This window comes from Dermacentor silvarum, chromosome 1, assembly GCF_013339745.2.
Source record: "Dermacentor silvarum isolate Dsil-2018 chromosome 1, BIME_Dsil_1.4, whole genome shotgun sequence".
NCBI classification, from domain to species: Eukaryota; Metazoa; Arthropoda; class Arachnida; order Ixodida; family Ixodidae; genus Dermacentor; species Dermacentor silvarum.
In genome coordinates, this window is record NC_051154.1 from 188,057,490 (window position 1) to 188,073,814 (window position 16,325).

The window sequence follows — 16,325 nt, forward strand, 5'->3', positions numbered from 1 at the left end:
AACATATATGTTGAAAGCGGTATGTACAGCAGTGAGCGCGCGGACAGCTCTTTACCGCAGTCGCCGGAAAAGCGGAGGTAACTGGCCAAGAAAGCAGTGGTTTATGTTGGCATAACATTTCTTGTCGTTCACGCCTAGCTCTTCTCTCTGCCCCGGCCGTTTTTATAGTTAGTATTTCTCGCTTTCTGGTCAATACGAACCAAGTCTTCAAACAACGTGTATTGTGATGAAATATGGTAGTACAGCGTGCGCTGTGATTAAGCTCAGAAAGCACTTGCGTTCGCCAGGCGGTTATTTCTTCCTTGCGAAAATGTGGCCATGATGGTCCTTGCACGAGTGCTTCCGGCAGGAGCGTGCACACAAGGTCCTGTACGTTGGGCTGTAAGCCCTACCCGTATCCCTGATGTATAGTGGCCGGTGGGCGCGCGGGCAGCGTGAATACCGCACAGCTGTCCAGGCGGTAACGACGAAAAAGACCCCTTCCCACGTCTTCCGAGCGCACCCTAGACTACAGTCTGCAGCTGTCGCCGCGCACGCATTCGGAGCCGGCGGCGACAAAGCGGCTGACCGTCGCCGCTGCTGCAGACTCGCGCACGGCGTGCGCCCTGCCGTCGATCGCTGCGACACCGCCGCCGGTGGTCCTGGCGGGCTGCGACCGCGCCGTGCGCGTAGGGCTGGCCTCCGCTTTGCGACTCTTGCGGAAGTCGTTCAGAGCCTTGAACAGGATCTTCTCGACGTTGATGAACGGCGTCTCGCAGGTGACGCAGCCCACAAAGGCTGCCATGTAGCAGGCCAGCAGGTGCGCAAAGTAGACGTAGACCTGCGTTTCAGGCACAAAAATGAAGACAAGCCGGCTATAAGAACGTTGTTTTATAGCCCGCTGTTTCAAACGGCACCGACCTATACATCGCGTCTTTTATTTAAACTGTCGCCGTCTGTTGCTTTCGGCATAACTTCAGACGGCGCGGCTAGGAAACAACTCCACGCTAGAGGTGGCGGTGTAGCAAAAACGGGCGGCCGGGTTTAGCCAGGAGGTGTAGATTTAACCTGGCGATTGAGGCCAGAAATTGCTTCGCCTGAACGTCTATTGTCACTGCGGTACGTTACCACATGTCCAGCAAACCAGTCTCCCTAATGAATGCAAGAAGAAGACGTGAAACTTCCTTGCGGACTATAATGGACCTAAACACAAGGAGTTGCAAGCACGCATGTGGAAGGGCCTCCTTCTGTAGGTTCTGTAGTGTCTCTTTCATCAAGGTAGAGGGCTTGTTATGAACTCGTAAACATGTACAGATATGCCAGGTGTTTCACTGTAACCTTAGCGGAATTTGTAAAAATCTCTTGTGGCAGGTAGCACAATTCTGCACGTTGAACTTGGTTAGCCAAATAGGCGGTCATTAATTGCTCGAGCAATGGAAATGCATGAATAACTAATTACGAAAATTGCACTAATTATCTTCAAACTAGTCATTTTACGGTGTCTATTGCAATTTGCGACCGCACTTATTCGAATGCAGGTCGACCTTTTTTTTATTTTTTTGAAAATGTTACCGAAAATATGCTATCGACCTATATTTGTGAACAAAGTTAACAAAAGTACTGAGCTAACGGATTCCCTCCGTCACGCCCGCTGTAAAGTCAGCCTGGAGATTATCCAGGCTAGCTTTAACAAAAGTACTGAGCTAACGGATTCCCTCCGTCACGCCCGCTGTAAAGTCAGCCTGGAGATTATCCAGGCTAGCTTTAAAAAAATGCTGCATATCCAACGCACTCGACGGCACCGATGGCGACGTCGTTTGAGGTACCGAGGTCGCCTGCGAAGCATGCGACTGAGATGAGTTCTCTGGCATTTCCAACGAGGATGCAGCTTGTGACATCGACTAGCGAGATTTAGTAGCTGAGCTTATGGTTAATAAAGGTGTGTCATACTCAAAATTGTTCGCTTTTTTCTAGAATGATATATGGATCGACCTATAATCTAACCAAAATATTTTTTTATTTCTTGGCGAGCTCAATATAATTATAGCGGTTGACTTATATTCGTGGTCTACTTAATTTCGACTAAACACAGCAATTTAAGTCGGTGAGTTGTCAAGCCACGTACACTTGGAACAAATTTTGAAGTTAACACCAGTATTGGGATAAGCATCGGCAATATTCACTGGTGCACGTACTACGTGCTTTTTTTAACAAAACGACTTCTTAAGCAGTGAAGGACAAATTTAACAGCAACACCAAAGATAGTTCGTCGGGCAATTGGAGCACATTGGAAGAAACTTGTATCAGCCTCAGAGAGAGAGAGAGAGAGAGAGAGAGAGAGAGATAGAAGTCATGAGGGAAAGGCAGGGAGGTTAGAATTCCTGCTAAAAGGATATGCCTTGCGAACTTATCGGTACCACTTCGTAAATTTCAATATGTGCCTCAAGGTGTCTAATGAAAAATTATTTAGTAAACCTTAGTTAATTAGTCTATTATGTATTTTGATTTCTCGTGCAAGTAATGTCCGCCTTTCGAGTAATTTCACTGAGGGAGTAAAATTGCGCTATCTGCCATAAGCGATTGTTAAAAAATTTGTTAACATTAAAATAAAGCAAATAAAATAAATATATAGGCCTGTTCGTCACTGTTTCTAGTTTTTACACTGCTAGGCTGAATAAGTACACATCGACGCCAGTAGTACGTTTTACAAAACTTTTATCTCTCGACTGCAGTCTTTGCTCCTGTGTGGCCCACTCGAGTACACAAAACTTGCCTACACGGCCTCTATACGTCATCTATGCATCAGACAGCCCTCCCGTCACTCCTAAACATGGCACAGTGCGGCCTGCAGAAATCGAGTTATGTCCACGATGTTGGTGCTCTATTACGCGTAAGACGCGAGTCTCTGACCTCTGACTTATTGATGGGAATACAGCTTTAATAAAATGTAGACGGGCTCGTCGGCAGACTTGTAGCAACGGGGTCGGGAAAACGCGAGGCATCGACAGGGCCAGCTATCAATAAACGCTTCCCCGTACGACTGCACGATGCGGAGACTGCCTGATTCCGCAGCAAAGGAGTAACAGCGCGGACACTGCCGGCCTTCAGCGAGGGACGGATCGATTCCTCGAAGCTGGCCCCAGTACCTTCGTCTGAGGACTGCGAACATGGGGAACTCGGCAAGTTGACAGGCTATCACTTTTGCGTCGGTAATATTATCTTAGGAAACGATATATTTCTCACTGGAATTCAAACATCAGAGCTCTAGCTGTGTTTTGAAAGCGTGCAAGCAGCTGCACAATGTCAACAACTCCATGATGTGTTCATGGACGTTTTCTGTTCTGTAAGAAGTGAATGTACGTTAATAGAGCGCTGCCACAAAAAATTTGATATTTTTTTTTTTTTTTTTAAGAACCACAAGTTCGCTCAGTGCTCTATACTGGCCAATCCCGTAATGTGCAATACATTGCTGGCGTTATTATTTTTTCCTCATAAATAGAAACAGTTTCTCGGGTTTACCTGCGTCTAGAATTATTAATGCGTTCGGGTATTTTTTGATAAAGAATGCACTTAGTGTTTCATCTCAAGATAATTTCTGAAGTTACACATATTCATTAAACCTATGATTTTTAATGTCTTGTTTAGTAGACTCCATGCGCGGCGGTTGGAAGTCCACAAGAACATGTTGGGGTTTTCTATGACATAGAATGCGGAAAATGCTATGTTTCTCTTTTCGGTGCCGCTTTTCGTTTTCGTTTAATTTGCTGAAAATTACTGCGCCGTAAGGGATAGCAAACTGCTTCATCGTCCCTATCATTCACACAGCAATTTAGAAGTTGTGGAGACGTTTGGCGACATATTTGTTGCCAACATTTGCAATACTGCAGTGAATCAATCAATCATGCTTGATTGTTTAGATGATTTATACGTATATGCGCTTCGATCGAGTGCTTACAATTCATTCTCTAGAAGCGATATATAGCACTTCTATTGAAAGTGAGGAAACAAAAGATAAAGAAGAAAGAAAGAAAACAAAGCACCTACGGAGATCACACTTTTCCATGGAAGTGCCTTACGAGCATAATATTGAACTAAATAAGGACGAGCACAAATTAAGCCGAAAACAGCACAGTGACAGGGTGAGGCAGGTACTCAGATCATTGCGTTTCTACGTTGTCATTATTTTAATTTCAGATTATCGTTACTTGAAGCAAGCTGTGGCTGTTACTCGAAGCCGTTTTGTGGCGACAAGTTTCCTGTAAACCCATACGGTCGTATGTTCCGCGCTATAAGTTTACGTTCTCACAAAACTTACTGCATTAGCTATTGCGTTTATCACGCCAGCCAATCTTTTGCAGTTATGTCATGCACCATATATTCCATATGGCACGTGACATTTGTGAGCCCGAGTTAACAATAGCCAGCAGCTAAGCGAAGCCGCTTTGATATACATCACGTGCACCCTGTCCATAATGCTTTAAGCTTCCACCGGCCATGGAGGGAATCAAAGAAGTTCTTCCATGGGGGAAAACAAAATAATATCACAGATGCCTCAAATAAAATACGCTTCCTTTGCTTCAAGCTTGCCCTGCTTGTTCATTCGGTTTCACAAGATTCCGGCGGCTCCGGGCTGTTTGAGCGCCTTGCGCCATCTATAGGCTGTCTTAAAAAAAAGCACCTCAGATGCATGGCCTCAGGGATTGGCGATGCCCACTTAGCAGGTCCCTTATACGCCGCAGCAGGTGTCGGAGGCCGCAGTGTGCGTATTGTCTATGACGCATCAGAGCGAGCTGCTTTAATTTCCGTAGGGAGAACATTCACCTGGAGCTTACATTTCACTGAAACATCGAATACCCCAGCGGAGAACATTTGCCACGTTTTGAATGATCGATAAATAATGCGTGGGGAAAAATTGGGCTGTGTGGACACTCAATGCACGCACTTTTAAAGTTGTACTGTCATGATATTTCTCACGTGTCCTTTTGTGTTTTCGGTAAATAAGGGTACGAACCCTCTACACCGTAGAAATAAATACTGGCAAGCGTGAAAGAGTGCTAAACAATATTTACTTTTATACCTGTTTCTACGAACCAGTCGCCGAAACCACAAAGCTTGTCATTCATAAGTGCATTTTTTTTTATTGGCCAGTCAGCTTCGGTAATAAAATTCCAGCCAACGTAACAATTGGCTGGAATCTTCTCTTACGAACAATTTTAGCGTAAGAATGTTGTGGTGGTGTTGCAAGAGGCGGTGTCAGCCTGGCGTGCTTGACCGGCAATTGTTCCACCTGAGCGTATATGTTACACTATATTAACAATGGTGTTTAACCCAAACGTTCATCAACTCGGTGTCTGGGAAGAAGGCAATCAACAGGCCCGTAGAGCTATTTTTGCTTATTACTACCGGACCCTTCCGGAAACATTACGTCTTGAAACTTTCCACGAATACGGGTCCAGTTTCGGTTTTCGCACCAAGTAGGTGGATCCACTTTGACGTCATGAAACACTGGCTAGACTCGTTCATGCGATTTCCGGGTATGCCACACACAATCATAGCTATAAGAAACGCGCGCAGCACGCGCGTTTATTTTTTACGAGCGACAACATCGTACTTAGCCTTATTGCTACGCAACGTTAGCAAGTTCCTTGTTGCAGACAACACCACATAATGCCACAGTCTCTCGCTATAGCGGCTGGGTACCCTGTGTTATCATTGCGCGATGTGCTGCACCTGATCAGGGCACCGACCCGCCTACCTCCCGTTTTTGCGTCAGCAAATTTTGCCGCGTGTCACGACGTCACGGTAGTGTTGATGACGTCAAGTTTGGCTTTTTTAGCCCTACTTTACTATCAGATTGAGATATCTTATGAGTGTTAGCCAACTTTCATATTGCCAAGCATACGCGGAAAGTTTTCATTTTTCCGGAGGGGTGGGGGGAGGGACTGGGGCCAGACTACCTTCCGGAACCCTACCCATGTATGTATGTATATATATATATATATATATATATATATATACCCTCTGCTAACAATTTTCTATTTATAGCTTTATGGTGAGGGCAATTATATCGACACTTCAGGCAAATTGTCGCAGTTGTCGTCACCGTGATGATCCGCATTAAATCCAAAAGCCATATACATGGGCGACCCATACCCTGTGGGTGCGGGAAAAAGCACGTAACAGTGAGCCGAAAAAGGATGGCGGCTTGATGGGCATTATCTTCCCACGCGCTCAATATTCGGGTTAGTTGTAGGTCACGTAATCAAACGCGATTGGGAAGGAGAGCACGCGTCTTTTCCTCTAGCCCTGCCGTAGCTGTGAATGTCTGTGCGCGGCTGACGCTTATCTAATTGTTGGTAATCATTGGTGGGTGCAATGATAAAGGGCGCGCAGGGGTGGATACTAACTTCATGCGCGCTGTCTTACGTGCCGGGCTGTCTTTCCGCGCCCCTAGTGTTGCACATTTAAGAGAGAGAGGTCATTGCTGATCACTGACAGAGGCCGTCTGTAGTGGACATAAAAATGGGCAGATAATGATGATGAATCTAATTTTCAGAGTTGCGGTGAATCGCGCGGCTGTACGAACCATTCGCCTCCGCGTCCAGCGTTCTTCATAATGCTTGCGTTGTGAAAGCGATTGTTCGATATCATCCAGTGAGGTATTTACAGGTTTACATGGTCCGTGTATTACACTTTGCTTGCTATTTTAATTTTAGGTGAATGTTTACTACAATTTATATGGCCACTATAACTAACGTATAGACTCGTGTAGGGCCATACTTTACTGTCGCGATTTTGACGGACCTTTCATGGGACCGGGCCATTTAACCTCATTATTCCAACTACGAGTATCAAATCCGCCGTAAACCTACGCGATCGCCTCCTCTCGACATCCAGTAGCGACGCGCGAAAGTACGCTGTGCGCGACAATTCGCTGTTGAGCCTGATCAGAATCAGCGCATGGAACGCGATTGCTTCTAGGTTGGATGTCTTTTTTTTAATATTGGCTATCAAGTTGGGGGTGCGGCCCTTACACGGGTGCGATCCTTACACGGATTTACGTGCACGGCAAGAATCTTCCTTCGTGTAATTGTCTTCTACTTCGCTATCACTAATACTGCTTCGTCTTCCCAGCAAAACTGCACTTTTTTTTTTTTAGTACTTTGAGTCCGAGCATAAGCGCTGGTGCGCATGACTTCTAGACTTCTCTTTATTCGGATTTCGAGTGAATCCGGCTCGGCATCATTTCGGTTACTGAGTGAATTCTATATACAAGGTGTTTCAGCGAACACTTTCAAAATTTTCGAAGGTTGCCTGTGGCAGATAGCACAATTCTAGTTCATGAGCTCGTCTCCTCGAAGAGCCGGACATTACTTGCACAAGAAATTGAAATGCATAATCGACTAATTAACAAAATTAACCAATTAAATTTTAGATAATTACCGTATGGCCCATGTTGCAATTTACAAATTCTAGCCACGGAGTTCTGATCCACTTGGAACTAATTCTCAGGCTGACACCAGTGTTGAGATATTAATTCTCTAACATTGCGACGAAATGCCCTGGCGTGCCAGTAACTTTCTCAACAAAACGTCGTTTTATGCATCACAGCACAAAAGCATGAATAGATATATAAATTATGGGGTTTTATGTGCCAAAATCACGATCTGATTATGATCCACGCCGTAGTGGAGTACTCTGGAATAATTTAGAACACCTGGGGTTCTTAAACGTGCACCTAAATCTAAGTATACGGGTGTTCTAGCATTTCACCTCCATCAAAATGCAGCCGCCGTGGTCGTTATTTGATCCTGCGACCTCATGCTTAGCAGTCTAACACCATAGCAACTAAGCAATCACGGCGGATAAGCACAAAAGTAACTGGAACGCCAATGCATTTCTCCGCAATGTTCGGGCCGTCGCCGAAGGACTATGTCTACCGGGCCCGACCTGGGTGGAGCCACCGGATAGATTGGCGGGGCCTCCGGCCTTTCTCCTCAGGACCTAAATTCTTTCTCCTCAGGACCTAAATAAAGTTCGTACTCACTCACTCACTCGGGAATTAATATCTCCAAACTGGTGCCATCCTGAGAATTAGTTCCCAGTGCATCCGCCTTGCGAACTCCATGGCTAGTATTTGTAAATTGCAACATGGGCATAAGTTAATATGTTAAAAACCTAATTGGTGAATTTTGCTAATTAGTCGATTATGCATTTGAAATTTTTGTTCAAATAATGTCCGCCTCTTCGAGTAGACCAGCTCATGAACTAGAATTGTGCTATCTGCCACAAGCAACCTTTAAAATTTTTTGAAAGTGTTTGTTGAAACACCCCGTATTTATGGCCTCTGCATGCAACAGGCGATGTTTTCATCCTTAATGCGTAAATATAAATAATTAGAAGAGCTTTTTTCTTCTTTTTTTGTCGGCAGTCGTTAGCATTGCCAACTAGAAAAAAAAATCAATATTGAGACACATCACTCACATGCTTTTCACACGCCGTTGATAGAAGACTCTGTCGAAGTCTGCAGGTTTTTTCAGGGTCAAAAAAGCACGCGACGTAATTTTAAGTGAGGTGAACATACATCAACATATTCATTCTCTAGGTATATGCTATCCATTTAGTTGGCTACCGACTTCTCTTTAAAAATATAATAAAATTTGTCCGGTGTATATATTTAAATATGTTGTTTCTGCGCATGGTGTTCTCGGCGGAAATTAAAAAGAAATGTTGAAGTGAGGAAACACGGATGAGGTAGCCACCGCTAGTGCTTCTAATGAGCTTGTCCTCATATTGTCAGGATTTGCCCAGATAAAGTGAAAGCATAAATTAAAAGCCGTGCACGTCCGTGCCAATTCAAATTATGTGCGTAACAGAACTCCGGTAATGACACCTTAGGGGCTGGGGGGGGGGGGGAGACTCTGCCCCCCCCCCCCCCGCCCTATATCTCCGGAGGGGGCTTGAGCCCCGGAGCCCCCCCCGTAGTCGGCGCCTATGCTGCCAAGTGCCATCCTTTTTTGCGTGCGAGAAGCATTGGGCAGAGTTTCTACAACTTGGAATATGCCTGTCGGTACTGCCAACGAAGCACGAGCGTGGCGGTAAGAGGATTATTGGGACAGCGAAGTAAGACGGGGGCAAATGAACGAAAAAGAAATGAAAGGTATAGGCGCTGGAGGCGCTGCCGCGACCATGTGTCTGGCGACGAGCGCAGCCTTGGTGTACGCACCACCATGAATTGGGTGACGTAGATGGCGTTCATGGTGTGCGCCGCGTACATGAACATCAGCGGCGGGTGCAGCAGGTAAACCATGAAGGTCATCTTGCTCAGGGGCACGAACGCCTTCCACGACAGCAGCGTGTCCACGAATCCTGCGAGTAGATCGAGGCAGATATTTTGGCGGCCGCCGGAACGCGGAAAAACAAGAGCGCGGTGGGCTGTCCTCACAGCTTTTTGTCCCTTCGTTTGTTCGTTCATTTGTTTGTTCGCGCTCTGCTGCCCCACAGTGACGGCACAAGGACGAAGGCAAGAGATGAGAGAAGCGCTCACTCGATGGCCGAATCCGGAACTGTTATTCTTGAACGGTTAGAACACGAATGAAACCAGCTGGGCGCGTGGGAAAATATCTGCACTCGCGAACAAATGTTTGCAGACCGATGGTGCCACGATGAATACTTTCTTTTTGCTCATCCTGGGTATTCTGGCTGAAATAAAGGGGTACAGCCTACTAGCGCGTATTCGATCAATACAATGCATTGAAGTAATTGCACGTTGAGGAGCTGCACTAGAAGAAATTTGCGTTTTTTGCTGATGACCATGGTCTCCATAATTTTGCTCACAGGTGTGCGTTTTGTTTAGTGACTTCGCGAAAGACAGCAAAAAAAAAAGAAAGAAAGAAAAATGCTACATTAATTCTGTGAATTGTCTACTAATGCGTAAGCATTGTTTGGCTCGACTGCTACTTCGCTTTCGCTTACTTATTTAGCTAGCTTATGATGCATGTCTACCCATCGCTACCAACTATCTACTATTACACTATTATAACGATTGCATGTGTTAACTTGACCAATTATGCATTTATTTTGCAGATATATTGTATAAACTGAGCCGAAACGCCGCCACAACCAGCTTTTTTTTTCCGATCACCACTGCTTTCTTTTTTTTTTCATTTTTTTTAATTTCTTCTTCTGTTACAACCTTGACGCGGCGAAGACAACGTAACCAGCTTTTTCTTCTTTTTTTTTCAAACACTACCAATCATCTACTATTACACTATTATAACGATTACCTGCGTTAACTCGACCAATTATGCGTTTATTTTACAGATATAAGGCATGACGGGACGGACAGATTTTGCGGGGTACTAGCCAAAGAATGCTTACGCATTAAAAAAGAATCCTTACAACCGAACTAATGAAAATGAGCGAATAAAACGACCACGGTGTAAGAAGATAGGTGTTCCGATTGCGCGCCCGCGCTGGGGCGAGAGAGCGGCCACTTCGTGTGACCGGAAGTGAGCGCCGCCGCTAGGTGCAGCACGTGTTCAGGAGGCCTTGGAGAAGTGGCGCAACAGTGGATAATTTACGGTCTCCGTCAGCATATAAACACCCATACCCAAAGATATGCAATTTTTCGTTATTTAGACGCCAAATCCTGAGCAGGTAGAAGGTTTCATGCCACTTACAGTCAAAATACCGTCATTTCGAACACGAGAGAGACGCGTCGTCTGCTCGAGCAGACGGCGCGCTGCGCTTACCGCTGCTCCCCGCGTCGGAGTCAATCGGAATGTCGGCAGAAATATAAAGGGACGTTCCTCCAACCAAGTAGAGTCGTTTTAAGCAAGCGAACGACATATATTCGTCGAAATAAAGCACTTCTGCCGCGCGTGCCCATAAAAGCGCCAGCAAAGCGAGCGAAAAAGTCGCCCCCAGAACATGTGCTGCCCCTTGCGGCAGCGGCGTGCGTAGAGTCACACTAAGTGGCCGCGCCTCGCGCCGCCGTCGGATCACCTTCCTTTTTACACCATGAAAACGACTATATTTTCGACAAGCTCAATTTACAGCTAGCAAAATAAGCCACACTGGAACACTACGACTGCAACACTACGTATACGTTGCATATGGCGTTCTGCTAAGCAAGACTGGTACGTTACGCTTCCCGAATCCTAAACAGATATGTCTTACCGTGATTGGATGCTAGGCAAGCCAGAAAGAAAGCAAAATCGAAATACGGGTGGCGATGCCAGCTTGAAATTTCCGCACTATCTGCCTGGGACGTTAGATAGTTTTACAGCGTCTTTTGTGCTGTTCACTTGTGAATTGTTCACTTTCATGGAGTAAATAGCACTTTTTCACAGCAATGCGCACATGTAAATACTGTAGTTCAATTAACGGAAATGTACAGAGGTCCACACACATGTCTAGAACACACTCGCGAGGTGCAAAGGAGCCACGAAATCTTACGCCGACCACCAGATCGAGAGAAATCAATGGAAACTGTAAATTTAGTCACGCAAGCTCACATACAGCCGAGTTTGTGCCTCATGACGTCATCAGATTCGCCAGCGCAGTCCTGTCAACATGGTTCGCGCGTTCTAGAGATGTGCATTGACCTCTGTACATCATTTAGAAGGGCATGCGATCACAGGGAGAGTACGTAAGTCATCGACGACGCCAAATCCGTCCCAGTTACATGTGGCCTCAGCCGCAGGTGCTGATTGGCACATGATGACGATACTACGTATCTCACAACCTTTAGCATTCGTTAAACAAAATGAGACCCAGCTTTGTACCTTTGCAGCGCTACAAGCTCATTATTTTGGGAACTTGCATCGCACGTTTTTATTAAGGCAAACTACAAATCAATGCTTTTATCAAGAAATTCGATATGTACTATCGCTTTATTGCTCTTTTTTACTTTTATATACGTGTGCGTAGCCACAGCTGACGACACACGCACACGAAAACAGTGCTCGCTGTCGGTAAGGGCGTCTCTGAAGCTGGGGAATATTTTTTACACTATGAATATGTTTGACACGTATACAGTGTGCTTCAGAGAGAGAGAGTAATACATTTAAATGATTTATCGAAGCCTACTTGGGGAAGTGGATAAGGGAAAGGGAGATCGGGCGAAGTATGGGGTCACTATCGAAGCTTCACATGGGTGCGGTCACTTTACTCACTGCAGTACGCCACATCCTCAGCAGACTGCACGCAACGAATGGACTCGACATAGAAATCTCGCTGACAACCGCTACGCCACTGCGATAACATGATGATGATACCTTATGCTTAGGGTTCAGCGTTTTCAGAATAATTCGATAAAGTTCGAAAAGCACTCGCCGGAAAAAAAATAGCCGATTCTGATTTATCCGAAAAACTTTTTTTTTATTTCGGGTACCTTGCTGCGATCACGAGTCCATGCTCTGATGACATTTGCGGGAAAAAAGGAAAAGCTGGAGACATTTGTAGTAACAATCTTGTGGCACAATCAGCTTATCAAGCTAAGGTTCCTACAAAAGAATTCGTACGAAGTGCTCTCAATAATAAAGGAACTAGAACCTGAGTCCTCTCTTTAGCATGGCGTGTACCGTCTCCTTGCCGAACGCATGTATGCGCTGCTAAGTCGATGGAATGACGCATTTGCTACACACTTTGGGGCCGACGTCGACTGCATTCTCGACATTGTAGACGAGAAGTGCGGCGAAGTCATTCACAGATACAGAGAATACTGTGTTACTGGTTCAAGAAAGTGGAACCGTGCCGTGTGGCGAAGAATTCTTCGCATCTTGTGTACACCAGCGAGTCATTCTGGTACCGCGCTGAGATTGTGAAACCAGACATGATGGCGGAACTGCACGTTCGACTTGTATGATACGTAGTTGACACTTGTTTTCTGCCATTGTACCACTGGGGGTAAGACACTACCTTGCTGCAAATGTAGTTTTCAGAATACCAGGCACATGTTATCGAAGAAATCATTGAGCCTCTAGTTTTCTGGAGGACGTATGCCTGAAACTGATCCGTCCTTTCAGGTGCTGCACAGGATCTACTAGTTTTTCCTGTATTCACTGCGAGGGATGAAAGGGCGTTCTTGATGTTTCATCCCGTAAGCCAGAAAGTGCGCGCCGCAATGGCTGATTCTAACATTTCTGAATAGGCATGCATCTATTACGGCAAGTTGCAACGATGATAAACACTTCTGCTACAGTGTAAATATTGACTGTAAATGAAAATGTTTCTGCGGCTATACTGCCATTATCTTTTTGCAGTCAAAGATATTTTTAAGATATATGGGGAAGCTGAAAGGCGAATAACGCTAAAGATGTCGGAAAGTTCCTAATTTTATCGCGCTGTAAAGATAACTCTGATTTTTACGAAAAAAAAAGAAACTCCTAAAAACACCTTCAAATTTTTCTCAAAGATGAACTCTGAAAACGCAGAACCCTATACAAGTAATAATAGAAACTTTATTGCAATGGGATAGATTTTAAGGAGGGGTGGCCGGAGCCTCTCAGTCCAGGGCCCCACTGGCCTCTGCCGCCTGCCTGACCTAGCTAATTAAGGACTTTTGTATTGCCAGGTCGGAGCGGGCGAGCTGTGCCTCCCACTGCTCCATTGTGTTACTGGCATTTCACCTACGAGGGTGCTTAGTGCACTCCCAGGTTATATGTATTAGGGTAGGTATGCCACCGCACCAAGGACAGTTGGCCCTATTACGAGTGGGATACATGGCGTTTAGCAATTTTAGATGGGGGAATACCCCGGTCTGTATTTTACGCCAATCGGTGGCCTCTTCTCCGCTAAGTTGTGGGTTAGGGGGCGGGCATTTTCTGCGGACTCCTCGCTGATAAGCAAGGACGTCCTTGGCATTTAAATTGGTGGGATTTTGTGAGAGATAGTGCGAATAGTTGGGGTTGGAAGAGGACGCCATCGCTCGGTTAGTAAACACTCGAGCTAACGCGTTAGCCTTTTCGTTCCCCTGTACCCCCGCGTTGCCCGGGCACCAGAGTAGGGGATGGCGATGGTTGATGGATTTGGGGATTATCGCGAGGCTAGCCGCAGTCACGTGCCCTTTGAGAAACATGCGACATGTCTCCTGGGAGTCCGTGACCACGACTGAGTGCCTTTGCGAACGCTCCGCGTGAGCGAGTGCGATCGCTACTGCTAATATTTCGGCCGAGGTGAGGATCCCGCCGTGGCCGATGCGGTTATTTGCTATACTGCCAGATCGCGTTCCCGACTGCGAGAGCGTACCTCCTTCAGTAGCGCTGCCCGGTCGCCTCTGCATACGCAGCTGCGTCCCGTGTAGTACGTGTTGTACCTATGGTTATTAGAGTACATCGATTCAATGTGTTGTGCGCGTGCTTTGCGCCTTTCTTTGTTGTACAAGTAAGATCTCAGTAACACTTTCCTCCTGAAGAGCGGCTTCTAAATGGTGTTTTGAGGAAAACTACAAAGTTGCTACTTCCAAGAAGCTTTCACACACCGCGATGACATTGTTACTGCTAATTACCACGTGGTTCTGCTACGACTGCCTCAGAATATTGAAAATAGGCGGTTCGAGATAAAGTGATAATGTTTGTTGACCAAGCTCCGTATAGCAGTGGAGGGCATCATAACTAGTTCGACAATCGATAATGCGGATATTAATTACCAAGTTTTACTGATTAAGCTGTATAGAATTAACATTCAGGGGACACGTTGCAATTGCAGAATTTAAGTCAGCCAGTACTCAAAGTATAACATTTTGCTAGAAACTTTATGCCAGTGTGAAGAAATGCGGACTCAAAATGTGCCGTTATGTGCATTGTTCCGGTTAACAGGGCAGGTATAACATAAAGATTCCTTTCACTTAATTCTATTCATTTATTATCACCCACAGTTCCCAGCTGACCGACCCCAGTGATAACCTATCCGAGGAGTGACGCTGGGACCATCGACGAAGCAGCGAGAAAAGGGATAGCATTAGAATAGATTATTTGCGTTATCTAGGCGCAGTTTCCCATAGTGCATTTTTACACAGCGCGGAAACATATTGTCACGATACACAAACAGCAGGAACTGGGAAAACAGGGCAGGACAATTTAATTAGGTAAACTGAAAAGCAATCAGGCATGGACCTCGTCGTCTCTTCTGCAACGCGCGAGATCATCGTCTTTCTCTAGGCGCCACATATTGGATGTGGCAACGAGATGTTCGAACACTGAAATTCTTCGAATCAATTTTTTTTCGAAAACACGGCCTCCGAATACCGAATCAAATATTGAATATTTTGTGATATCTAAACAAAGTGAAACAAAAAGTTGGAAGTCGATGCGGTAAAGAAATAAAGGCAGATAAATTATTTAATTATTTCACACCTGCATTTAATGTCGTATGCAACTGTACGCCCAGCCAAATAAGGACCTTGTAAACGCGAAAGAACTGATTTCAGCTATCTGGATCACCATGACATATAAAGTAATGAAACAAGAAAACAGTCCGTCACCAGATACACGTAGATTGTTCAGCTAGTTGAACGAGAGAAGCCTGATACCACAGCAGCTCACAAAACGCGGTCAAACTGAGCAAATAATTAATTGCTTTGCCTAAATCGAGACAACGAATTCGTATGTAGGCTGCCTAAGAGTGAGGCATGCATTCTAATTGAATGACTGCAAAATATTCGGCAGTAATCTGTTAGATGTACGTTCGTTCAGGAACGTACAGGGCAGATAACTGCGCAACAACTGCGGCTCTCATGCAACAGGATAATTCACAACAGCCATCACTTGCTTCGGTATTTCTCTCCCTCGAGAACCCGAACCGTTGTTGGAGGTCCCGAATATTCGAACGGAAACAAATGTACGACAATTTCGGATAGTAAATTATCGAATTGAATACGAATCAGATAGCAAGGATTATTGAATTCGTATTCGAAATCTCCAATATTCGCATACCACAAACATTAACTGAAACAAACGATGTTCTTGGTGCGGATTTTCATATTTATTTCGCAAAGCTGATGCAAGGCACAGAGCTTCCAACGCTTTGAGCATTGGGTGACTTCCATTTTGCAATTCGAACATTCCCTCGAATGTCATTAATTGAAAAAGTTAATTCGCTTATGCTTTGTTAATAAATAATCGCTTCGGCATTTATTGCCCGAATTCTGATTTCCTCCACTGCCATGATGCTGGAAAGTAAAACGATAATTTTGTCGAGATCCCCCTATATTTACCTATACGAGTATATATGAGGCAGTCATCGGAGAAACGTACTATAATGAAACGACAGGCAGCGGGGAAGTAACCATTCTCACCACGGTGCACGGTGACAGTGTTTTATTGCAATAGCAATTATGTGCG

General features: G+C 45.3%; 1 protein-coding gene across 1 annotated transcript in view; it reads right to left on the bottom strand.

The window, feature by feature from the left end:
- Positions 1–222: 222 nt before the first annotated feature.
- LOC119436107 (nose resistant to fluoxetine protein 6-like) overlaps positions 223–16,325 on the bottom strand; it is a 124,859-nt gene continuing 108,756 nt past the window's right edge. Inside the window, exons 11-12 of the mRNA XM_037702859.2 lie at positions 9,206–9,348; positions 223–820 (exon numbers count right to left, since the gene is read on the bottom strand). Of these exons, the coding sequence (XP_037558787.2) occupies positions 509–820; positions 9,206–9,348 (455 nt within the window). The 3' untranslated portion in view covers positions 223–508. The remainder of the gene's footprint in view (positions 821–9,205; positions 9,349–16,325) is intronic.